Here is a 24,184-nt window from a genome sequence, read left to right as displayed (position 1 = left end):
ATGTCCGGCACGGCGCCACGTCCTCACCGGGCGGGAAGGGTCCCGAAGCGCCCGGAGGAGGATTGGTCTGGGGAGGGAGGTGGCGGCCGCCCCAGCCGACTCGTCCTGCGTCAACGGGGCTGGCACAACCCTCCTGCTCCAGCTGCAGGCTCAGAAGTGGCTCTCGGCCGTGGTCTCGGGGAACTCGTAGCAGTGGTGCCGGTCCCCCATGGCGAGGTGCTCCACAGTGCTGCGGCTGGTCCTCTCGAGGTAGTGGGTGCCGGGGCGCACGGCGGCCACGCTGCGCCCCAGCCCGTTGGTGCTGCCGGCCACCAGCTGGTGCTTCTCGCAGGCGCTGCCGGCGCCGTTGCGGGCGCTGGGCGCGTGGCTGTAGGTGTGCTTGTACTCCTCCGCCAGGTCCTTCCCCAGCTTCCACCGCTGCCACCGCTTCAGCAGCTCTGCCTGTACCTGCGGGCAGCTGCCGTCACCACAGCCCCATGGCCACCAGCTGCCCGAGACCCCCCGGCTGCCCACTCCCACGCTGTCCCACTCACCTCCTTGTTGACGAAGCAGTAGAGAATGGCCACCAGCATCCCCTGGGCGGAGGGAGGAGAGGTGTGAGGGGCACATGGTCAGACTCCAACCCCAACCTTGGTCTGGTCCATCTCGGGACGGAGGGTCCCCATGGAGGGCCCGTCCCGTGTGGGGTTGGACTCACCTGGAAGGAGCTCAGGAAGAGGTCGAAGAAGAGCTTAACGTAGCGCAGGGTGCCCTGGGCGTGCTCATCCGTGATGAAGGCGAAGACCACCTCATGGATGCCCAGCAGTGGGATCAGTGTCAGCGTGGACTTGGCCAGCCTGTGCAGTGAGAGGCTCGTCAGTGCCAGGGATCATGGGGTGGACACATGCACACACATATGTACACACACACCCCAACCCATGCGCCACATCTGTGCGGGGCTGGGGCTGAGCCCCCCCACCCACCTGAACTTGTAGTCGGTGTATCGCATCTGATGCGCACGGAGCTTGGAGACGAGGATCTGGATGATGCGGATGAAGATGAAGAAGTTGATCTGCAATGGAGCGGAGTGAGCCATGAGGGGCCGGGCAGCTCTGTCCGCTACCCAGGGCAGCCCCTTTCGCACTGGGCTGGGGGCCTTGCAGGCACAGAGCGAGGGGCTGCGGTGGGCAGAGCCGCAGCCCCCGACTCACCAGGATGGCCAGGAACACGGGGAAGCGGAGGATCCACCAGAAGCCCATGTTGTTGTTGGTGGTCCAGCACCTGCAGAGGGGCGGGAGGGGGACTGCCAGGCAGCCCCTCAGCCAGGCGGCTGCTGGAGCCTGGCGTGGTGTCGGCAGCTCCAGCCGAGCGAGTGCCGTGGTCTGACACCCTGCTCCTTGCATGGGGCGATGGCGTGGAGCTTCTCTGGGGCTGTCACGCTGTCCCCACCACCCCTCAACGTACCCCACGCGCACCCACCCATCCCCGCAGGCACCGGTCGCTGCCCACTGCAGGGGCTGGTACTCACTGGATGTTTTCGTAGAGGAATTTCACGATGACCCAGGGGATGAGGAAGAGCACGGGCGCCCCTGGAGGGGAGGCAGGTGGGGGGGCAGGTGAGGTACGACTGAGGATGGGGACGGGGGACGGGAACAGGGAGAGCCCACCTGCACTCACCCCAGCCGATGCACAGATAGAGGGTGAAGTAGCTCCTCTCGGAGAAGACGGCCACCACCAGGAGGTTGTGCAGGTAGATGCCCTCCACAAGCAGCCAGCAGTAGTTGGCCACGATGCCGTACTGCATGAAGACCGTGGCCGTCCGGCAGCCCGCAGCCGCCTGCGGAGAGGGGTCAGGGCTGCCACGCCACCCACCCCCTGGCCCCCCCCAGCCCCACGCTCACCTCGTCACTCAGCCAGATGTGCACATTGTAGTCGTCGATTTTGTCGCTGTAGTGGGTCTTGAGCAGGGCGTCGATGACCAGCACGGAGACGCCCTTCAGGATGAAGGAGGCGAAGAGGTTCATGTGGATGTAGTTCCTCATGCAGTGCAGTTTGCTGCAGGGGGGGAGAGCTGCCGTCAGTGCCCATGCCCAGACCCCCGGCACGGCCCCCCCCGTGCCTCCCAGCTGGGTGACCGTGCCCCTACCTGAAGCCCAGCAGCAGGGCCAGGGCGAGGAGCAGCGCGCACAGTGACACCGAGTAGCCCACGGTGTACATCACCTTGAAGCTGCCGTAGGTCTTGGCAAATTTTTCCTGGAGAGGGCAGGAGCCGGTGAGGGCAGAGCTGGCAGGGCAGGGACCCCCCACCCCGGCTGCCCCCCGGCTTTTCCCACCTGCGCCTCCAGGTCCTCAGCATCGAGCTCGCACTGCGTGGCGTCGCGCAGGGACTGTCCCCGGGGACCTGTCACCCACTGCCCATCCGGCCCACAGGTCTTGAAGACGTGTCTGTGCTTCACTGCGAGGGGAAGGGACCATGGAGGGGTCGGGCACAGAAGCCACCCCAGGCCAGGTGTGACCACCGGGAGCACACCTGCACACACGCATGTGAACACACAACACACGTGCACACATAACACGTGGCCAGGCATTACCTTTCTGGTACCAGGGCAGGAACCAGGGGCAGGGGACGCTGGCGGTGCTGTTGGGCAGGGTGTCAGGCCAGCAGGAGAACTTGTCGAAGGTGCGGTTACAGACCAGCTCTGCGGAGGGACAGGAGGTGGCAGTGCCCTCGGCCATACCCCACGCAGCCCCTCTCCCCGTCCCTCTGGTCCCCCGTCCCTCCGGACCCTGTGCCATCTCACCTGTGGGCACAGGCATGCGGCTCATGTTGCGGTGGCACTCCTCGCTGTACTCCTTCCAGCTCTCGAAGAGGAAATCCGTGATCTGGGCAGAGGGGCCCTGGAGACACCACGGAGTGTCACCCACCACATGCCAGTGGGGCCACCGTTCTGTGCCGGGCAGCGACCCTGGCTTGGGGATGGCCATGGGCGAGTGCAGGCTATGACATGCCATGCAGTGCCCTGACAAGGGTCTGCCATTGGCGGTGGCTCGGGGACAGGCAGGGCAGAGCACCATCGTGCAGGATGTCCCATCCTTACCTGGCAGCAGAGCAGCAGCAGGAGGAGGCTGAGGAGACATGGCTGGGACATCCCTCCGCCAGGCCACGAGCCGCATGGGGAGCAGCGCGGGATGCTGGGCTTCCTACCAGCCCTCGGCAGCTCCTCTGCCCTGGTGGCGAGGGCCCTGGTGCGTGGGTGACCCTACACGAGATGCCGGGTCATGGGGATGTGGGCGGCAGGACCTGTCCCGGGGCAGAGCCGGGGGATGCATGGCCGGGGGCAGGCAGGCACCGGAGGGGAGGCTGCCCCAGCGCAGAGCCACCCCTGGTCACTGCGCCACGGTCCTGTCCCCGTCCTCGCTTGACCCCGCCTGGCTTTAATGTTCAGCAGGTTGTTTGTGCGTTTTCCCGTTAGGCTGAAGAGCCACAGTGTACCTGCCGCTTCCTCCCCACGATGGCATCGGAGCCGTAGCTGTGGCACCCCTCTGCCTGCCGAGACCACAGCAGACACCCCAGTCCCTGGCTCTCGCACCTTCTCCAGCCCCACAGGACATCGCCCCCACACCGGACAGACCCGCAGGGCCACCCCACACCGGTGCTGGTGCCTGGTGGCACATCGGTGCTGAGCCCCAAGAGCCCAGGACCCTGGTGGTAGCCGGGACCCCTCCTAACACCTGAGCATCTTCCAAAGGCGGGGGCTGCCATCTCTCCCCGCAGCCACCACTCCCAGCAGCATTGATTTCCAGTGGCAGAGGCAGCCCGGCTGCGGGATGGCCCTGCAGAGTGGCTGGGCATCCCTCGGGCCACCTTGTCCCTCACCTCACAGGGTGGCAGGTCATCCCTTGGGCCACCCCATCCCTCACCCCGCAGGGCTTCCTGGCTGTAGCACCCACCCGGGGAGGGAGGTGGGCAGGGAGCTCTCACGGGAGGGATGGGGTGGCTGCCAGCCCCGGGGCCGTTAACCATTAACCGGATGCCCGGGAGCTCCCGTGCAAAGCCCGGCTCACGAGGTGCCGTAATTCCCTCCATCCCCCTAAGCCGGTTACGGGGCTCCTGAGCAGGATTTCATCTCTTCCCACAAGGGGCCCTTCTGATGGCAGCCCCATGGCATGGCACAGCTGTGGGGGGCGAGGGCAGCCCAGCCGGCAGGGATGGGGACGGAGCAGACAGCAGTGGCGGTGCCGCCGCAGACACTGCGGCATCACCCCCCCCCCGGGCTCCCCCCAGGCACCAGCCGGAGCGCCGTACTCTCCGACCAGCCATCGCTCCCAGGGCTCGCCACTCTGCCCATGCCTATTTTTATCCCTGGGAAAGTCGTGTTTCCTCCATGCAGACCCACTCGCCATGTCGCAAGCAGCTGCCTGAGAAGCTCATTAATCAGCGCGTGGGGCTCCAGATGCGGCTTGGGGAGCTGGACCTGCCAGCGCACGCCTTATTTAGACAGTCCCAGGACAGAAGGAACTGTCTCCTGGGACAGACCTCACTGGGTGGGCTCTGGGAACTGGGATCTTCAGTGGGTGCCCGCCGGCCACCTGCCCACGCCAGCATCCCTGTCCTTATCCTTCTGCCAGTCCCACGCCAGCATCCCTGTCCTCATTCCCTGGCAGCCCCACGCCAGCATCCTTGTCCCTGTCCCCCTCTCAGGTTCCCACCAGCATCCCTGTCATCATTCCCCCCCTCAGTCCCCCACCCGTATGTCTGTCCTCATCCCTCTGCCAGCCCTATGCCAGCATCCCTGTCCCTGCCTCAGCCCCCTGCCAACATCCCTCTCCCTGACCCCCCCCCCCACCTCCCTAACAACACCCCTGACCCCCCCTCACGCCTCTGCTAGCCTCCTGCCAGCATCCCGGTGCCCGGTCCCCGGTTCCCGCCCCGAGCATCCCTGCCCTGGGGGGAAAGGCTCCTCCCGGGCACCGCTGGTCAGCAGTGAACTCGCTGCCAGCCCCTCTCCATGGCCGGGGAGGCAGCTTTGGGGCAGAGGTGTCTCTATTTTTAGCTGCCTGCGATGGGATTTAGCGGCGGGGAGGCCTCTGCCCTAGACTCCCCCCGGGCTGGCAGCAGCTCCCCCAGCCCCGGGGCGCTGCCGTGGCCAAGCTGGGCAGACTGCACTGGGTGAGGGGTCCTGGCGCACGGGGCCGGTCACGCTCCTCACTCCAGCACGGGGCTCCCCCGTCACAGCGGGGCCCTGCCCAGGCCCTTTGCCCCAGCTGCCCCGGTGCTGGCCACCACAGCGCCGTGCCGGACCCCCACGCCCCACAGTACAATGGCCCCCCGGCAGCTCAGCTGCCCCGTGGTGTGCTCTCAGAGACACAAGCTATTTCTAGCACGTGGGCATGCAGGAGTAGCCATGGACCAGCTATCTGTGGTTCGGCACAAATGGGCAGTGGCAGGGAAGGAGAAGTGGCCCTGCGTGGCTGGGACAGTGGGGTCTGGGGCAGCTTGGACCACCAGCAGCACCGAGCACCTCCCTGGGAGCTGGCACTACCCAGCATCGGTGCCTGCAGTGCTTGGAGCAGCAGTCACCGCTGGCTGGACGTGCCATGGCCAGGGAGCCCCTTTCTGCCATGTCCACTGCCAGAGGCAGCACCGTGGGTTGGACCCAGCTCTGAGTCACCATCTCCCCTCACCCTGCCCTTCCCGACTGGCTCCCGGAGCCACGTTCCCCAGCCAGGGCCAGGCTTTGGGGAACTCTCCCCCATGCTGAGCTGTGGGCACCAGGTGGAAGGTGCCCAGCGTGCGAGCGGGGGCATCTGCTGGGGCTGCGGCGCGCTGCAGTGGGCACACAGGGGACTTTCGCCCCACGCTGGCGTTGGGCAACGTGGCGTGTTCCTGTGTCATGGCTCTGCGGCTGCTGACCCCCACGGGGGCCGGGCTGCAAACACCCAGCGCTGCTCCGCTGGTGAGGGAGACCTCACGCCCAGAACGGGAGAGGAGGAGAAGGGAACCAGCCCCCGGACGGCTGCACCCACGCGGGGAGGGGGGTCAGTGCCGGCAGCCCCAGCGCTGGGGCGCCAGAGGTGTCAGACCTGGGCACCATCATCTCCTCCTGGGGTGCGGGGAGAGGGATGGTCACTGGTGCCCCCACTGGCGTGCTGAGCCCTTCCCGACCCAGCGGTGCCAACCCCTGTGGCGGCAGGGACAGAGCAAGGACCCCCTCTCCTCCTGGACCAGCTTCTCTGTGGGCCCCTGACCTGCACCTGCCCAGTGGCTTGTGGCCCGGCAACCGCTAGCCCCAGGTTTGGGGAGGGGACAGGGTAAGCCCAGTACCAGGGCACACTGTACCACTGGGCTGCTGCCACCGCTGCGGCATCGCACCAAGTACAGGGAATGGATGGGAAAAGGTTTGTGTTGGGATTTCGCCCCCCACCTGCAGGTGCAGCTCTGTGCCCACGCAGACCCCCGGGGCCGGCTCAACGCCTGGTTTTGCCCAGCTCAGAGTCCCCCTGGACTTTGCCACCTCGGCCGGCGCCCGGATCCAGCTGCCACCACACGTGAGAGGGAACGAGCTCCACATCTGGGATCGCTGCGGCTGATTGCTACATGGATCAGCGGCTCGGTGAAGCCTCCACAGGGACACTGATGGGCATCTGCAACGTGACCCGGGAGCACCCGGGCACAGCCACGGCCCCGTATGGGCACCAGGAGGCTGGCGCAGCCCATTGCAGCCCCCCGAGCACAGCCTGGCACCACACAGCCCTGCGCCCAGCACAGACCCGCTCGCTCGGGAGGCGGCGGTGGGGGCTGCTTGCCTTCCCAAAAGCAAGGATTAGCCCCCCGTGCGCTAATGCAGCGCTTTCCACGGCTGGCTTGGCTTTGAGCTCAAGCGCTACAAGCCAGCGCGGCAGGGGCTTCGGCACTTGGCAGGGGAGGGGACGGTGCGGGGCCAAAGCTGATGCAATGCCAGCGCCAGCCTGGCCCTGCAGATGCTGCTCCACTTTCCACCCAGGACCAGGGCAAGCGGTGGGGGGAAAGAATGGCCACGGTGGGGAGGGCCAGGAGGTCTGTCCCGCGCCCTGCACTGTCCCTGCCCCGAGATTGGGGGTGCCTCCCGCTCCCCACCTGCGACCCACAACTGCTCCAGTCCTCCCCTGTGAAGCGAATGCAGGGAGCGTGGGCAGGGGAGGAACAGCTGAACTGCCTGGAGCAGCCCCAGCGCTGATGGACCGCAGCTCGTTCGCACGGAGCTACACGATTGTGGAACGGCTGAGCAGCGGCACACGGAGAGAGCCGACGTCACCAGGCAGCGGTGATGTCGGAATCTGTGTCACTTTGGACCAAGAAAACTTAAACAGACCCTGACAGCGGTTTCGTCAACAGCAAGGCAGGACGCAAACAAACGGCACTCACCCCCGTGCCGTCAGGATGGACGCTCTTTGCATCCTCTCCATGACTGCCCTGGTACCAAACGGCACTGAAAGGGACAGCCAAGGGCATCCTCCGGCTGCCCCGCACCAGAGAGGGAGCGTGGTCTGCAGGCACGACCGGGCAGTGGTGGACCCAGCAGGCTCTGGCGAGGGGAGGCTGAGCCACACAGCACCTCGGTCCTGGCGCGGGGTTCATCACATCGCATGAAAACCCGTGAAACGCAGGAGGATGGCAGGAAAGACATGGCGTGACACGTGTGTTTAGCGTGTCACAGGGGAAGCACAGGACTGGGAAAAGCCTGGGAAAAGGTCAGTGCAGACAGGCATGTGAGCACACCCGCCCGCACCAGGAGCCCAACACTTGCCTCCCCAGAGAAGCTCGTGTCACGAATGAAGGCTGTGGTCATCATGGAGCTCGGGACAACGCTCACCGAGGAGCGAGCTCTGACCCTGCCCTGCCGAGGTGCAGATGTACAAGTGACATTGCCCACAGCAGCCCGTCCCGGCAGGGTCCCTCCTTGTCCCAGGGCACCTGGGCACAGCCGGCTACCAGCCGTGTCTGCAGGGTGGCAATTGTGCCCAGCGTCTGCTGGGTCCTGCTGCTCGCAGCCAAGTTCCCCAGACCCCCTGGGCTGGGGTAGACACACAAGGACAGGGGCTCTGGCCATGGGGGGACGCAGGACAGGGCAGGATGCAGTGCAGGAGCATGGGGGGATGGAGCGGAGCCGCCATCCCATCTCCCCTGTACCCGCCTTGCTCAGACCCTCTGCTTCTGCCTCTGCCTGCACAGCGAAGTACATGGAGCGGTGCTGCACTCGGTGGCTGGGCTCAGCCCTGCACTGTTGATCAGGGCTTGCGGTCGCATTTTTTCATTAACTATTTTTAATCCACATTTTGCCTCTTCTCCGTTCAGCCTTTTTTTTTTTTTTCTTTTTTCCCTCTCCAGGCAACAGAACATAAAAAAAACCTGCGCCGCAGAGTGCGGAAAGGCACAGGGATTGGTGGGAAGGACAGGAGCTGGCAGCTGGGGCGGCACTAACACGCCGAGGAGGGGTCCTGCAGGCCCTAAATTTTCCTGCTGATGCACAGATAAAGCCGAGGAAATCACAGGGGCACCCGCTGGATTTGGCATGGGTCAAGGACACCCACAACACACGCTGCCAAACGCTGCGAGGGGCGGGGTGGGGGGGGTGGGGGGGGCTGCATTACAGGGTGCGTGGCGAGGCGTTGGGTGGATGCACACCCAGCAGATGCCCCATCTTCTGCCCATCCAGTCGACACGGCTTGAGGGGAGCCGGGCTGACACCGGTGTGCCCTGCTCTCCCTTGCTGCCCCACGGGAGCTGCCGGGCTGGGAAGCGCCAGCGCCAGGCGGAGGTGATCTCAGCTTTGGAGATGCGCTTGCAACCATGAGGGCGGCAAGGTCACATACCCAACATGTCCTGGTTAAACAAAGCCATTTACCAACACCGTGTTGACACAGCAGAGCTCGGGACAGAGTCACAAAGGGCATTTGCAACGGGCCCCTGCAACACCCGGAGAGCTTGGGGAGCTGGGGAGGGTGGAAAAGTGTCCCCTGCTTCTGCCCCTTGGCAAGAAAGCCCCAGGTGCTGCTGTGCCCACGGCAGGAGACCCAGCGGGCACCATCCCAGTGAGGGGCTTCTCCGGGAGATGCTCCCAGTGTGTCAGAGCCCGGCTGGTATCACTTGCCCGGGGATCACAACAGCCACGGCAGCTCCCAGAGGTGCCCAGAAGCCTCATGGCAGAGCCCCTTCCCGGGGGTGCCAGTGGCACCGGCTCAGGCGGGGAGCGGGCACAGCCCAGCAGGGCCATCCCTGGCCCGGGACACCCCTTGTCGAGGGGCTCAATCCCCCCCGGAGCCGGTGCCCAGCACCGGGCAGGCTCTGGGAGCTGCCGTTCTGGACCCCCGGGGCTCACGCCGCGGCCCCGGGGATGCGCCGCCGTCACCCGGGTCCACATCCCCGCGTCGGGGCGTGCGGCATCGCGCCGGACGGGGAGCCCCGCGGCCGCGGGGATGGGCGCTGCCCTCCCTCCGCCCTCCCCCCCTTCCCCGTACCTGTCGGGGCTGGGCTCGCGGCGGCTCCCGGGAGCATCTCGGTGCTGGCGGGGACCGGGACCGGAACCGGCGCTCTCGGCCGCTCCGGCGAAAACTTTTGCCGGAGCCGCGGCGGCGGCGGCTGTGGCGGCTCGGGGGGAGGGACCGGGGCGGGGGGAGGGACCGCGGGCGAGGAGCCGCGTCCCGCCGCCCCGCTCCTCCCGCCGGCACGGGGGGGGCACAGCCCGGTGCCCCCCGCCCCCGTGTTCTCGGCGCGGCGCTGCCCGCACGGCCCCGCATCACCGGCAGCCGCGACCGGGAGCTGCGGGGGCGCCGGCGCTTGTCCCCACCGCCGGTTCCCGCCGTCGGCTCCTCCGCCCCGCCCCGCTCCCGGGCACCGGCTCGGCTCGTCGGGGCGGGCGGAGCGGCGGGGGCGGCTGGACCGCGCCGGCCCCCGAGGGAGCGGGACGGGGGTGCCCGCGGCTCCGGGGGGCCGGTGCAGCCCCCGCGGGGTCCCCGGGGAGGCTGTCCGGGTCCCCGGTGGCGCCCGTGCGCGGAGCTGACGGCTCCTGCCGCGGGAGCGGGGCTCGGCGCCTCCCGGCTCCGGCCCCGAGGACCCGGACAAACCTCCTCCGTGCGGCCGGGAGCTGCCTCGGTCCCCTCGCTCCGGCCGCCGCCGGCGGTGGCGGGTCCGGGTCCGTGTGTGCCGCTCGCCGTCCTGCTGCAGCACCACCAGGTAAACACGTCCCGGCGCAGCAGCAACGCCCCTGGGCCCCCCCCCAGACCCCCGGGCTAGGGGCTGGAACGGGGCCTGGGCAGACCCCCGGCGGGCGGGGGGGGTGTACCAGCAGTCCCCCCGCCCCGGACTCGGGCACAAAGATATTTACCGTGAGCCGGCCGCCGGCCATGCAGGCCCCGGCAGCTCGGGGACACCCCCCCGGGGCTGGCTAAACGGGGGGCTCCCCAGACCCCCCAGCTGGTGTCCCCCCCGCCTGCTCACCAAGACCCCCCCATGGGTGCGGACAGAGCAGCCTGGCCACCTGGGCACAACCAGGGGGGTCGGAGTGATGGCTGACACCCCCCCCACCCCACCCCCGGAGACAGCCCTTGCACCTCTCCAGGTGTGGAGGAGCCGCGGAGGGGCAAGAGCGGCAGCCCCCGGCCCTGGGGTGACTCATGGGAGCCCCTGCGGGCAGCAGGGCCGGGGCTGGGCTCGCTGCCCGGGGCGGGCAGAGGGCAGGAGGCTCCGGGAGTGCAAACACCGCTGGCAAGGGGCTGTTGACAGTCCCGAGGCCTCTCGTTTTCTGATGCTCAGAGATAAGAAGCTCCCGCGCTGTGCAGCTGCCGGACGCTCCGTGCTCCAGGCTGTGTCTGGCACACGCTGTCCTGCTGTGGTGGCCGCGGCGCAGCTCAGCTGCTGTAGGGACGTAGGAAGAGGGTGTGAGGGTACAGGGAAACACGGGGCTAGTACAGCTGGTAGGACTGTGGTCTGGCTGGAACATCCCTTGCCGGTGGCCAGCACAGGGCTCTGTGCCCCTGGAGGGTGATGGTCCACCAGGGCAGGGACCCGAGGATCCATCGCTCTCCTGCTCCGCACTAGCCTTTGGGTCAGGGGCACAAGCCACTGCAGCCCAGTCAGCCCCCAGCCCCTCAGGAGGAAAGACGGCTCCACTCACCCCACGCTCACCTGCCCACGGGCTCTCACACAGGGCCAGGCACAGGAACAAAGCAGCAATGCCAGCCAGCATCATTAGACTTCGTTAAGGTGACGAGCTTTCACTTCTCTGCTGTCCCAGGCTGGCTCCGTTCCGCCGGAGCCCAATTAGTGTCACATCCAGGAGGCAGCTCCCGGGAGGAGGCGGAGGTGGGCAGGCACCCTCGGCATGGCTCTGCCCAGAGGCTGCCCGCTGGGCTGAGACCAGGCACAACTCGGCGCAGGGCTGGCCCGGGGAAGCCCGGCCCACAGCTCCCCACCGCGTGGGGCACAGAAGAGGGTGAAGACCACCCTGCTCCAAGCCTGAGCCCTCCTGCAGCAGGAGGGGACACAGCATCCCCCTAGCTCCCCAAGCAGGACACCAGGCCCTGTGCTTGTTCCACTGTTTATTATATATTAAGATCACAGATATTCCAGTTCTTTGATCCCTCGGGGCCACCACGCACAGGGCGGAGGGGCTGGTGCTGGCAGCCCCCACGTGTGGGGTGGCGCAGGGAGAAGGGGGGGGGCTGTGAGGCAGCCTCGGTGCAAGGGGTGGGGGGCTGTGAGGTGGCCTCGGTGTGAGTGGTGGGGGGCCGTGAGGCGGTGCCAGATGGATGTCCCCACCCGAGGCCGGGTCTGGTGGAGGGTGAGCAAGTGCCAGGTCCTTGAGCAGGTGCTGCCCAGCCCCAGCTGGGGACCAGCAGCGCAGCTGTGACCGTGCCCTGGGCCAGCCAGGCAAGGAGGGCTGCAGCCCATGCCTGGCCAGCAGGGCAGGGGGGCCGTAGAGCCACCCCTCGCCTGTGGGGTCCATCCTCTGTCATCATTGGTATGAGGCACAATCCCTGAAGAGCCCAGCAGCCATTGGGTGCTGGTGAGTTTTGGCCAAGCAGAAGTAGGGGGTGTTTGGGGAGGGAGGGGGAATGGGGGGGGGAGGTGATGCCAGGCTGCCCTGGGGCCAGTGGGGGAGTGCGTGGGGCCAGTGCCACTAAGGGAGGACAGGGCCTTGCTGTGCCAAATCTGTGGCCCCCTCTTGCTGCTCACAGGAGAGGTGGGGAGCACACCCCCCCTGCTGCCCCTAGCACAGGCCCTGCTGTGGCGTGGGCACAAGTGGAACTGCCCCCCCCAGCCCCATGAGGCTCTGAGAGCAGGCACAGAGCCGGGGCTGGATCCCCAGGACAGCACAGTCCTGCTCCCGGGAGGCACACAAGGGACGGGGCTGAGGAAGCCACGAGCAGGACTCGTGGCCAGTAGGGCAGTGGGAAGAAAGCCAAAAAAAAAAACCCCAAACCAACAGTGCAGAGGGGACAAGAGGTCCAAGAATAGCCCAGAGGTAACAGAGGTGCTGAGAAGGGGGGGTGAGAGAGGAAGGGGGGGGGGTCTGGGACTGGCTGGCCACAGGCATTGGCAAGGCACAGGAGTGGGAACAAGGGGCAGGGGGAGCAGTGCTGGCCCCAGAGAGGGGAAGAGGGTTCTGGGATCCCAGCAGTGACCCGCATGCTCACCCCCCTAGTAAGCCCCTCTCTACTACTCAGGTGGTGACTTTGATCCCAAAATGTTTGCGTAGCTGTTCCAGGAAGAGAAAGGTAAGGATGGTGTGAGGAATGAGCCGGACAGCAGCAGGAACGAAGCCCTGGAAGTGAACAGCGAGAACAAGGAGAGTCAGCATGTGCCCAGCTGGCCCCAGGCTTCCCCGCCAGGGCCGAGGGTGCCCAGTAGCCCAACCCGGGGAGCGGCACCAGCTTGCAAGCACGGGGGGGGGCCGCAGCTGGCCGGGCATGCAGCATGAGCTGCCACAGCCGTGAGGGAGGCACCGCAGCCATCGCTGTGCACACAGAGCTCAGCATCATGCACCAACCCCTCTGCCCCCAAACACATCAGTGTCGGCATCACCGCTACGTAGGCAGGGTCTCGGTAGAAGCCCGGGTCAGATCCCACAGCCCCCGGTTCAGAAGGGGGCTGGACGCTGCCTGGGGAAGATGAGCAGACAGGCTGTAACAGGGCAAACGCCTGACTGGCAGCAGCTGGAAGAAACCTCGGGTGCAAAACCCCTTTGCAGGGGCCCTCCCAGGAGAGAGACTGAACACACGGTGACTGCACCAAGCCCGGGCACGTAGGGCCCAAGAACTGACCACTGTCTCCTGGTCAGTCACATCCAAGGAGTGCTGGAGCACCGCTGCCCGTACCTGCCCTCCTGTTTGGGGACCCAATGGGTGCAGCAGGGCAGCTGCCGCGGTGCCCGGACCTGGGCTGCAGGCCCAGAAGAGCCTGAGGCTCACAAGGCTCCAGGGCCAAGCCAGAGGAAGGCAGAGCGCAGGACATGGAAGCCTGGAAGGTTCCTGCCCCAGAACCGTTCTGCACCTTAACCTCTGCTCCCAGCCAGTCTCCCCACACCCTGCCCCACGCACCCCCAGATCGGTACCTTGTAGAAGGCGAGGGGGCCGAGCTTAGCGGTTTCCATGGCACAGTGGGCAACACCCTGGAGTGAGATGGAGAGGGATGAGGAGGTGCAGGGAGGCAGAGGCCAGTGCGCAAAGGGGACAGGATGGGCTACTCACCCGGTACTCGCCCTGGGAATTCATGAGGCGGGTCTTGAGCACGTCCAGGGGCTGGCACAGGAATGTGGCGCATCCACCCTGGAGGAGAGTCAGCCAGGGTCAGCAGCCCTAGCCCACAGAGAAGACCCAGGTGCCAGCAACTGCCATGGCCACTGGAGAGACCCAGAGCCCTGCCTGGGCCCAGCCCCAGCCCGGGAGCCCCACAGGAGGCTCTGTGCCCAGCCCCACTGTGTCAGAGCCCCGAGGAGCAGCTCTGGCAGCCCCAGCCTGGGGTCCTGAGCCCGGCTGCAGGCAAACCCAGTCCCAGTCCTGCCTCCCCGCACCCAGCCCTGCTCACAGCGATGAAGCTGGCCAGGAAGTGAGTGAAGACGTTGTCTGACAGCAACCCAGTCGTGAGAACTAGCTGCTTGGCCTGGTCATAACAGGCGAGCTGCGGAGACAACGGGGTATTAGTGACACTTGCCACGCCAGGAACTACCCTGTCCCTGCCCTGGGCACCCACTGCCCAGCAGAGCTGTCCTACCTGCCCAACAGTGACTAGGGCCCCTCGGCTGGATGCCATCGTAGCTCCCGAGAAGAGTTTCTTCAAGCCCTCTGTGGACAGACAGATTGGGATCAGTGCAGTCCTAGGACATTACTCACTCTCCTTTTCCCCCGGGAGCCTCGTCCCGTGCCCGGTTCATGTCCCAGACTCCTTGTACAACAGCGCTTAAACCACACAACAGCAAATATGCTGCAGGAAAGGAGAGTCCTTCAGAGCAGCCCCATCTCCTCCCTGCTGCCATTCCTTCCCCTTCCCACCTGCTTCACACCCTTGCGCTTTTTCATAGCAGCTCCCGGCAGATGTCTCTTTTCCTCTGGAGGAAGGACAGGCTGCCAAGCCCTGCCTGACTCTTGGCTACCCTGGCCCCACGGCCACCCTCCATCCCCTCTCCCTGCCCTGGCTGAGTGAGCACCCGCTGTGACTCCCAGACAGAGCACCCTGGGCTACTACTCCTGCCACGGTTTCCCAGTGTCAGCAAGGACACCCCAGGCGGGCTCACCCTACCCCGGCTGGCACGGCCTCACCTTCCCGGAAGACGCGGTACATGCCGTCCAGGGCATGGGAATAGCTGGAAGGAGCGAGAGGGAAAGGTGTCAGGGTCCGAGGCTCCCCAGCCTCCCGGCAGCCCCACCGCCCCGAGGGGGCAGCTGCAGCTCCCGGGGCCGCGGCCACGGCCCCGCCACCGGGCTCGCCGCTGGTGCGGTGCTGCCCCCCCGCGGCCACACGGACCCCCAGACCCGCGAGCCCTCCTTCCCGTTGTCCCGGCTCCTCCCGACCCCCTTTCCTGCTGCCTTGCCCCTCCAGGGAGTCCCGGTCCCTCCCAGCCCCCCTTCCCGCTGCCCCAGCCTCCCCGGACCCCCCGTCCCGCTGACCCGGCCCCCCCCGGGAGCCCCGGTCTCCACTCACTTGCGCCGCTGAGAGGGTGGCTGCTTCATGTCGTTCTGCATCCTGTAAGGCAGAGCACCGCGGGGTGAGTGAGGCGGGTGCCGGTGACCTGCCGCCCACCGCCCAGCAATGGGGGCCTGGGGCACCCCAGAACAGCGGGCAGAGGCCCAGCAGATGGACTGCGTTGCCTGATTGCCAAGGGACAAGAAAGCTGCCTCCAGCCCCACAGCCCTCGAGGGCCACGCAGGGGGCTGGGGCTGTCACACAGAATGGCAGAACAACTCTGGTCCGTTTGGGTACAAAGCTCCCCACTGGGAATGGGCCACTAGCCACAGGGCAGCCTGGTCAGGAGGGAAGTCAGGAACACGGGGAGGGCCCCACCATCCCAACTGCTGCTGCACAACAGCAGCACAGGGAACGTGGAAAGAACTGACCTGACGTTCACCAGGTCTGCTGGGGTCCCCACCAATCCGCCGGTGAAACCTGCAGCCAAAGAGCTGGGGTCAGGGGGCTCTTCCAGACCGAGGGAGCCCGGGCCTGAAGGACCCTCGTCCTCACTCACCTCCCAGTGCGCCCATCATCACTTTCTGGTAGAAGGGGGGAGGCCCCTTGTTGCCCTGGCTCAAACGGTCCCTTGTGGTCTCGTAGATGGCAAAGCGAGTCAAGGAATATGTCATCTGTAGGAGAAGGAGAATGAGCTGCTGTGCTCCGCTGGGTGCCCGCCTCCTCTGCCCCGCAGCTCAGGGCAGCCTGTCAGCTCCAGCCCAGCCACCAGCGTGGCAGGAGCTCTGCGCTGGCCTCAGGGGACCAGAGGCCACCAAGGGCACGGTGGCATTCACCTGCCGGCATATCGAGGCGCTGAGCCCGTTGTAGAGAGCCAGGAAGCCGTCGGTGCGGATCACATGCATCGCCATCCCCATCATCCGCATCTTCACCTCCTGCTGCGTCTGCAGGTGGACCTGGGGCAGAGTCCAGCAGTGTCAGTGCACCAGCCCCGTGCTGGGGCTGGGCAGAGAACAGAAGAGCAGGGATGGCCGCTCCGAGTCCAGGGCAGGGTCTCTGGTTAGCACTTGCACTGGAGCTTCTGCACAAACAGCAATAGCTCCAGGCTCCCCACACCTTGGAAACTGGCCCAGCCCAGCATCGGAGCGGCGGAGGCTGGCAGAAGGGGCAGTACCAAGGCACCTGCCCACAGTCCCTCCCAGGCGCCTGCCCTGCTGGGTGGCCTCAGCAGCATGCCCCAAGATGAAGCGATAGCGCCTGCTCCTCCAAGAAAGGCCCTGGGCCACGTTGGGGCGGGGAGGATCCAGAAGCACGTGAGCAAGTGAGCAACCAGTACGGGTTTGCTTAGAGGGACCATGACAGGGCCAGTGAATTGGTGACCTCCTGCTGCCCTACACCCTCGCCAGGCGAGGCAACAGGCCTCCAGAAGGAACTTCCCCTCCTCCCCAGCCACAGGAATGGCAGAGGCAGGAAGAAAACTCCGCAGCCCTGCTCGCCAGCTCCAAACTGCTTCGTGCCCCAGCCAGCACATCCCGGGTGCTGGGGCGCTGACCTCCCACTAGCAGCAGCCCGGTTCTTCCCACCATCACCAGAGAAGTGGCAGCAGGACTGCAGGGCTGGCTGGGACGGAGGAGCTGCGTTGGCCAGAGCACGTCCTGAGCCCACCCACCCGGCCCCACGCTGTGGGTCAAAGGTCCCAGGAGGTAAAACTAAAGAGAGCAAAGGGCCCCTGGCAGGGGACCAGGCCTGGCTCCTGTTACAGAAGCCCCAGCACGGCCAGGGCGTGGGACACGCAGCAGGACCCTGGGAACAGCCTCCATCTCCCGTGCTGAGCAGCAGCGGGGATGCAGGAAAGGGACCTGCCTTTGACCCCAGCAGGCAGATTTCGGACGTCAGGGACCGGAGCTCGTGGTGCGCCAGGGAGCTGGGTGAGCGGCTGCCGGGCAGCCTGGGGCAGAAGGGGTGGGCAGGCAGGTACACAGAGCCATGCCTGGAAGTGCTGCCCTGACCATCCATCCCAGGGCCGCAGGAAGGGCAGGCAGGGGAGGGGCTGGCCAGCACTGTGGTCACCGCTGCAGGGCAGCAGCTCCGTGGGCGGCCAGCGGTTGTGTGCAGGGCCCGCTCAGGGGCTCCGGCAGGGGCGCAAGCACCCTCCACCCGTGCTGGCTGGGGCGGGCCAAGGTCCAGAGGTGCAGCAAAGCACCCTTGGCCCACTGCCCTGCCAGACCCTGAGGTCCCTCCAGCCCCCACTGCGGGGGAGCTCTGGGCCAAAGCAGGCCTGTGTTCAATATTCAGGTGTGAACCCTTTGGCAAAACCAGCCGGCTGGCCTGGGCTGCTTGTGGCTACAGGGCACGCAGGGGTTATGCACCCGCAGTGAATAGTGCGTGGGGAGGCAGCCCAAAAGTCACACCCGTTCCACTGGCTCAGATACAGACCTAGAGGCAAGTGCCAGACTAATTCCCCTTCTTAGCGCCTTGCCAGGGCATCCTACACGAGCTCCCACGGGCTGCCAGCCACCTCCGCTGGGCAGACAGGGCCAGCCGGGCCCGGCAACAAGCCCGGCACTGGGGAAGCATCATCCTCCTGCCAGTGTAGCTCCTCTCCTGGGCCTGCGCCCAGCACATCCTCCCCTCTCTCCGTGGGGTGGGAAGGGGCTGCCTGTCCCCAGCCTCACCCACGGGAACAGCCCCGGGCACGGCAGGGCCTGGCCTGGGCTCGCTCTCCCCGCTCCCCCTCCGCAGCCTGCCTGGCTGCCGGCCTCGTCGCCATTTGGCCGGCACACAAGGCTCTGGGCAGCGCTGGCATTCGCCCCGTCCGTGGGTGCTGGCAGCGCAGGGCTGCGCGCGGCGCTCTTTGTGCGGAAGCGGGGATGCCAGGCCATCCGCGGTGCCTAGGTGACATCTTGGCCTGAGGACACGGAGCCCAGTGGGCCCGCGTCCAACGCCATGGGGCCTGGAGCCACCGCTGTGCCTCACACAGGCGCCTGGGCAGGGCAGGCTGAGGTGTCCTCCACGGCCCCACAGCCCCCAAGCCGGCACCCCGAGCCCTCAGCCCCACATCTGCCCCCTCACACGGCTGCACCTGACCCCGGACCTGGCTCGTGTCCCCTCAGCCCTGTCCCTGTGCCACCCCCTGCCCCTGTCCCCTCACCGCCCGTCCCCACGGCCGCCCCTGTCCCCTCTCCGAGCCCAGGGCCGCGTCCCTGCGCCCTCGGTCCCCCCGCAGCCGCGAGCCGGCCGCTCGGAACCGGCCTCCCGGCAGCCGTTTCCCCGCTCCTCCACGGCGGTTCCCCGGCCCCTCGCAGCCGTTGCCCCCCTAACTTGCGCTCGCCGGACACTCAGAGCGGTTCGCCGGTCTCTCGGAGCTACTCCTGCAGCCGCTCCCGGCCCCTCGGAGCGGTTCCCCGACCCCTCAGAGCCGGCCTTTCAGAACCGGCCCCACGGCTGCTGCCGGCCCCTCAGAGCCGCTCTCCGGACCCCCAGAGCGGCTCATTGGGCCCCTCAGAGCCGGCCCTTCAGAACCGTCCCCTCAAAGCCGTTCTCCATCCCCTCACAGCCGCTCCCCGGTCCCCCGCAGCCAGCCTTTTAGAACCGACCCCTCTCGCAGCCGTTCCCCAGTCCCTCAGAGCCGGCCCCGCAGCCGACCCCTCAAACAGCCGCCTCCCCGTCCTCCACAGCGGTTCCCCTTCCCCTCACAGCCGCCTCCCCGGTCCCTCAGATAGGGTTCCCCGTCCCCCCTCAAAGCCGGCCTTTCAGAACCGACCCCTAACAGCCGCCTCCCCGTCCTCCAGAGCGGTTCCCCGGCCCCCCCTCGCAGCCGGCCCTTGAGAACCGACCCCCCACAGCCGTTCCCCGCAGCCGTTCCCCGTCCCCCTTCAGAGCCGGCCTTTTACAACCGACCCCTCACAGCCGTTCCCCGCAGCCATTCCCGATCCCCTCACAGCCGTTCCCCGCAGCCATTCCCCGTCCCCTCACAGCCGGCCCTTCAGAACCGACCCCTCACAGCCGCCTCCCCGTCCTCCAGAGCGGTTCCCCGTCCCCCCTCAGAGCCGGCCTTTCAGAACCGGCACCTCACAGCCGTTCCCCTGCTCCCCACCCTCCCGCCACCAACCGGTCCCGCAGCCGTTCCTCCCCCCCCCGGTATCCCTCACCTTGAGCAGGTCCAGCGGGTGGGTGCAGCAGGCGGCCCCGCACGAAGCGAGGCCGCCGAAGTACCAGCGCGACACGCGCCCCTCCGCCATCGGCGCCGCTCTCTTGCCCCTAAGACCCGCCCCCCGCCGGGGTCAACGCCACGCCCCTAAACATCAAACCACGCCCCCTCCGCGTTAAGCCACGCCCCCCCCGGTGCCGGGCCGGGGGGGGGGGTATCGCGACCGGGGATGCCACGACGAGCCCGGGGGGGGGTCGCGACAGCTCCCCCGCGCCGCTTTTGCGGCGCGGGGGAGCTGTCGCGACCCCCCCCCGGGCCCCAAGAGCACCGTTCCCACCCCCCAGCCAGCTCCACAGCCCGAGAAAGGCACCTCTGCCCTTAATTAATGGTGAATAATTAACGGGGAAGAAAATCAAAGCATCCCGTTTCGGTGTGGCAGCGCCGAAAAGCAGCAGCTCGAGGAAGGGGGTGGAGGGGGACGCTGAGCGGTGTGGCGGGCACGGGGTTAGGCGCCTTGAGGCCCCCCCGGGCTGGGTTTTGAGAGATTTAACCATTTTGCAGGTTTTTGTTTTGTTTTTTTTTTTTTTTTCGTTTGTTTGGTTTTTTTTTGGGGGGGGGTGAGGGAGGAGGGGGATATTTATGAAGGTAGAGTTCGTCACCTTGGCGGAACTCGTCAGCAGCCCCGCCAAACCGTACAGCATTTCTTGCACCGGGTGGTTTCGAGAGAGCATTCCCACTCCACGACTAAGGGACATCCCGCACTCGGGAAACGTCCGGAGCCTGGCCCGGCAGTGGCCATCGGCCGGGTGGTGGCGGCGGGGAAGGCTGTGTCACACCAGTCCCTCCGTGGTGCGACCCTGGCCGCCTACTCCAGAACCACAGTCCCTCCTGCTGCCTCCAGTGCCGCTTTGATCTTCTCTGCTTCCTCCTTGGAGGCGTTTGCCTTGATCTCCTGCGGAAGGGACTCCACCAGCTTCTTCGCCTGCGGGAGGGGACAAAGTACGAAGACTTGTAAACTGGCTTTCACTAACTGGATTAAAGGATCGAGAGCCATGAGCCTGACCTCTGCCTCGGCGCACCCGGGAAACTCACCCACTGCTCTAAAACCCCACACTTTTACTTGAACTACAGCACATCCTGCCCGAAGGCAGCTAAACCCGACTGCAAGCGACGCCGCAGTCACATCAGCCCTGGAAGACCTTTTTCAGTGAGTAATGGCCCATAAATTCCTTCCCCCACGTGCACAGCGCTCCCAGACATGCCGCCCCAGCCTGGGAAGGTGCCTGGGACGCAGGCAGGGCCACCACGCAGTGACCTGCCGAGGCAGCTACCGGCCTGCACTAGGTTGACTTTTTTTTCTGTGTAAATGTTTTGTTTCACATATTTCCACCAGCGGGGAGGAGAGGCCATCAGGGGTTATACACAGCTGGGCAGGAATCCGCTGGACTGGGTTAAAAAAAAAAACAGAGTTCCAGTACAGACTGTTTGACAACACAATCTTGGTATTTTCAGGACCTTTTATACAAAACTATGGGTACTATGCAGTACCACAATATTTAAGGCGAGCTGAAAAGCTGTTGAACTGATTTAAAGGGACTTCCTGCTGTGCAGAGAGGGACAGGAGGGCAGGAGAAGCCCCTGCTGCAGTCAGATGCTCTTATACAAAGCAGCATCAACAAATCATTTCAGCTCCTTAAGAACAAACCCCGGGGGGGTGTGTGTGTGTGTCCCCTATGGTGGGGCGCCGCTGCCGGCTCTCTGCCGTGTGGCACTGAGGCTATTTAGCACCCAACAGGTCGACCACGGCTGAGGCTGACAGATAGAAAGTTTTGTTGTTTCAATTCACGCTGGGTGCAGTGACGATGCATCCGCGGTGGCAAAAAAATGCCTTTTTTGCTGGGGATGAGAAGGTGTAGCTGTGCAGGCAGAGCTCGGCAGGGCAGGAGCGCCTCCGCTCACCACAGCCCAGGACAGGATCTGGAAAGGAGCCTTTTTTTGGCTTGCTGTGATAAGGACAGGCAAGACAATCGAGGTTATTCATTTAAGATCCTTGCTCACTAATGCTTAACATCTGTTCTAAAGCAGCCCCGGTCAAAGGAAGCGGATGTTCAGAGCTCCCAGCAGGAGGAAGAGCAGGGCCTGAGCCAGGCTGGACCTGAACAGTAACCCACAGGGCAGAGGGAACGCGTTCCCAATCCCAGCCGGAGCACAGAACGCCACCCCAGGGCTGGCGACACGCCTGCCTCATCCAGCGGTGGCTCCTGTAGGGCTGACCCACTGGAGCCACATCAGCACGCAATGCCCAAAGCCTTCACCAGGAATGCTTTCCTCCAAATCGCTAACGGCCCCACAGGCCAACAACAGCTGCCCCGCAAATCTCATTAAAAACACCTCAATTGGATGGCAATAAAACTGATGACGGGAATGTATCGCTACACTTTGAATACAACCTCTGCAGACAGAACCAGCCGTCAGTAGCAGTTTGTTTTTATAGAATCGTAGAATGGTTAGAGTTGGAAGGGACCTTAAAGATCATCAAGTTCCAACCCCCCTGCCATGGGCAGGGACACCTCCCACCAGACCAGGTTGCCCAAAGCCCCATCCAGCCTGGCCTTAAACACTTCCAGGGATGGGGCAGCCACAACTTCCCTGGGCAACCTGTTCCAGTGCTTCACCACCCTCACAGTAAAGAATTTCCTCCTAATATCTAATCTAAATCTCCCCTCTTCCAATTTAAAACCATTACCCCTTGTCCTGTCACTACATTTCCTGACAAAGAGTCCCTCTCCGGCTTTCTTGTACCTCCCTTCAGATATTGGAAGGCTACTATGAGGTCTCTCCAGAGCCTTCTCTTCTCCAGGTTTTGTGTGTGTGCATGTGTTTTAACCAAAATACAAGGTCAGGTAAATCACAATGGACAAAGTTTACCCGCAATAACCTGCATCTACCAACCCCGTACCTGCATCGGAACTGTCACCAGTTTGTTTGACAGCTTCTACATTCTGAGCCAAGCTGATTTAGCATTAGTTCTCCAGGCAGCTTTTAGTTATCCGCTGAGCACATCCGTTACAGGGATTTGGTATTTTAATGTTTGCTTGGGACTGATACTGGATAAACAACTGTCAGGCTAATCAAGCTGATAGTCAGTTAATTACCCCAGTGAGCCACCAAAACTCACGCCTCGGACACCGGAGTTTCTCTGTCACCGAACAGTTTGCTTTGCAATACAGCAAAATAAACGGGTCAGATTTTCTGCAAATCCTTCCGATATCCCAGGTTGCTAACAAAAGCAGATTTTACAACGCTCAATGTTTTTTCCTTGCAACTGGATAAATAGGAAGTGCTACTGCTACCCCCAAGATCTGAAAGCATCATCCAGCAGAGAACTGAAGCACGTTAAATGCTTCCACAGCAGCAGCTGTATCACCATTCTTCGCTCTGAGCCTACACCATGGTTCAAGGGCACGAGCTCAGAGGCTGCACGGGATTGTGAAAGGCCCATCTCCCCGAAGGAAAAAGGAGGAGGCATCACCTTAGAAAAGAAGAGCTCTGAAAATCACATGGATTGCAAGACACACGAATTAGAGAAACTCATCTAAATTCAAAAATAAATTAACCTTGAAAAAACCAAAAAACTTTAGGGGAAGGTAAGCCAAATCCAGCTGTAACAAGGAATCCTGGCTGCTCCTGAGTTCTGCAGGAGAGCCCAGAGCAGCTCTTGGATTTGGAGAAGGTGGGGCTGGCACGGAGGACTCTGAGGTCTTTGCTCTGAGCCTCCTCTTTCACCTCACCGCTTCTGCTCGTGGCTCAGCTGCTCGCCCCACAGGAGAGCTGGGAGGGAACAGCCTTCTCTAAAAAAAAGCCAAACAGGGCAACCCACTCCCGCTTCACACCTCGTCCACAGCTTTGCGCGGAGGCGTGCACGCAGGCGGAGCGTTCTCCCAAACACACAAATTTTCAACGGAGAACTGAGGCCACCACTTGCAACCTGCTTCAGAACCCCTCTGGGCTCGGGGACGGCCGGAGCACCGGGGCAGCCCACTCCTCACCTGCACCAGGTTCACGCCGGGCACGAAGTTCTTCACCTCCTTGATCAGCTTCACCTTGTCAGCGGGTTTCAGCTCCGTCAGCCGGACGGTGAAATGTGTTTTCTCTTTCTTGAGCGGGACATCCTCCTCCTCCTGGAAGCAGCCAGAGCTCAGTGAAGACGCCCGGCCAGGCCCAAGGGTTTCCTTCCCCGAAGCCCCGACGCCTGGAGGCCCTCGGGGCCGACAAGGAGCCGCCGGGACCCAACCCCCGACCCCTCCCCCGGAGAGTTCGGTACCTGTGGAGCCGCCTGGGAGGGCAGGAGGGAGGCAGCCGCCGCCGCCGGCATCACCCCCACGTCCGGGATCTTCAGCGTCTCCTGCGGGAAAAGCAGCGGCAACGGCGGACGGTGAGACGGCGCACGTGGGCCGGCATGGGACGGGCCGGGACGAGGCGGGAAGGGCCCAGTCCGTCCGGGATAGGCCAGGCCAGGCCGGTCCGGTCCGCCCCTCACCACCCACCTTGAGGAGCGCGTTGAGGTCGGCCACCTCCAGCAGCGTCAGCCCCGCGATGTCCCGCACCAGCTGCCGCACCTTGGGCGAGTACTCCTTGGCGGCCGTGTCCAGCGGCGCCCCGGCCAACGCCTCCGAGCGCCGGGCGCGGCCGGTGCCCAACGCCCGCAGGCCGACGGCGGGCAGCCCGGCCGGTGCCCAGCGCCAGGGCAGGAGGGCCAGGCGCGGCGGCAGCGCTCGGGCGGCGGGCAGCATGGCGGCCGCAGAGGACACGGCGGCGCTCTGCCCCCGCGCTCGATGGTTCCGGCGGCCCCCGCGCCGAGCCGGGCCGCTCTAGGATCCGGCGCCGCGTCTCGG

General features: G+C 65.1%; 3 protein-coding genes across 3 annotated transcripts; all 3 read right to left on the bottom strand.

The window, feature by feature from the left end:
• Positions 1 to 150: 150 nt before the first annotated feature.
• Positions 151 to 3,128, bottom strand: GCGR (glucagon receptor). Its single transcript, XM_074160033.1, has 13 exons — positions 3,078 to 3,128; positions 2,781 to 2,877; positions 2,571 to 2,678; positions 2,313 to 2,434; positions 2,126 to 2,232; positions 1,881 to 2,034; positions 1,657 to 1,816; positions 1,508 to 1,568; positions 1,191 to 1,260; positions 963 to 1,051; positions 698 to 836; positions 534 to 575; positions 151 to 447 (listed from the first exon to the last, which is right to left on the bottom strand). Exons 1-13 carry the CDS (start codon positions 3,126 to 3,128, stop codon positions 151 to 153), a joined length of 1,497 nt encoding a protein of 498 aa, XP_074016134.1.
• Positions 3,129 to 11,542: 8,414 nt separating this feature from the next.
• Positions 11,543 to 19,383, bottom strand: SLC25A10 (solute carrier family 25 member 10). The gene is made up of 11 exons (XM_074160215.1): positions 19,291 to 19,383; positions 15,976 to 16,095; positions 15,699 to 15,813; positions 15,571 to 15,619; positions 15,158 to 15,199; positions 14,776 to 14,819; positions 14,231 to 14,301; positions 14,045 to 14,137; positions 13,708 to 13,785; positions 13,572 to 13,628; positions 11,543 to 12,782 (listed from the first exon to the last, which is right to left on the bottom strand). The coding sequence occupies exons 1-11, from the start codon at positions 19,378 to 19,380 to the stop codon at positions 12,681 to 12,683; spliced, it is 861 nt and encodes a 286-aa protein (XP_074016316.1). The 5' UTR covers positions 19,381 to 19,383; the 3' UTR covers positions 11,543 to 12,680.
• A 280-nt stretch (positions 19,384 to 19,663) lies between these two features.
• MRPL12 (mitochondrial ribosomal protein L12) lies at positions 19,664 to 24,120 on the bottom strand. The gene is made up of 4 exons (XM_074160241.1): positions 23,837 to 24,120; positions 23,614 to 23,694; positions 23,339 to 23,470; positions 19,664 to 20,271 (listed from the first exon to the last, which is right to left on the bottom strand). The coding sequence occupies exons 1-4, from the start codon at positions 24,080 to 24,082 to the stop codon at positions 20,155 to 20,157; spliced, it is 576 nt and encodes a 191-aa protein (XP_074016342.1). The 5' UTR covers positions 24,083 to 24,120; the 3' UTR covers positions 19,664 to 20,154.
• Between the last annotated feature and the right edge of the window lie 64 nt (positions 24,121 to 24,184).

Source organism: Numenius arquata, chromosome 17 (assembly GCF_964106895.1).
Source record: "Numenius arquata chromosome 17, bNumArq3.hap1.1, whole genome shotgun sequence".
In the NCBI taxonomy this organism is placed as follows: domain Eukaryota; kingdom Metazoa; phylum Chordata; class Aves; order Charadriiformes; family Scolopacidae; genus Numenius; species Numenius arquata.
This window is presented reverse-complemented; position numbering and strand designations above follow the sequence as displayed.

Excerpts from the sequence above, each read along its gene's own strand:
- GCGR (XM_074160033.1), bottom strand. The coding sequence starts at position 3,128 with ATGTCCCAGCCATGTCTCCTCAGCCTCCTCCTGCTGCTGCTCTGCTGC. Across the intron at positions 2,035-2,125 it reads GCCCTGCTGCTGGGCTTCAG|CAAACTGCACTGCATGAGGA; the intron begins GTAGGGGCACGG and ends CCCCCCCTGCAG. Across the intron at positions 837-962 it reads TACACCGACTACAAGTTCAG|GCTGGCCAAGTCCACGCTGA; the intron begins GTGGGTGGGGGG and ends CTCACTGCACAG.
- MRPL12 (XM_074160241.1), bottom strand. The coding sequence starts at position 24,082 with ATGCTGCCCGCCGCCCGAGCGCTGCCGCCGCGCCTGGCCCTCCTGCCC. Across the intron at positions 23,695-23,836 it reads ACCTCAACGCGCTCCTCAAG|GAGACGCTGAAGATCCCGGA; the intron begins GTGGGTGGTGAG and ends CTTTTCCCGCAG. Across the intron at positions 20,272-23,338 it reads CCGGCGTGAACCTGGTGCAG|GCGAAGAAGCTGGTGGAGTC; the intron begins GTGAGGAGTGGG and ends CCCCTCCCGCAG.
- SLC25A10 (XM_074160215.1), bottom strand. The coding sequence starts at position 19,380 with ATGGCGGAGGGGCGCGTGTCGCGCTGGTACTTCGGCGGCCTCGCTTCG. Across the intron at positions 13,629-13,707 it reads ATTCCCAGGGCGAGTACCGG|GGTGTTGCCCACTGTGCCAT; the intron begins GTGAGTAGCCCA and ends ATCTCACTCCAG. Across the intron at positions 12,783-13,571 it reads GCCCCCTCGCCTTCTACAAG|GGCTTCGTTCCTGCTGCTGT; the intron begins GTACCGATCTGG and ends GTTCACTTCCAG.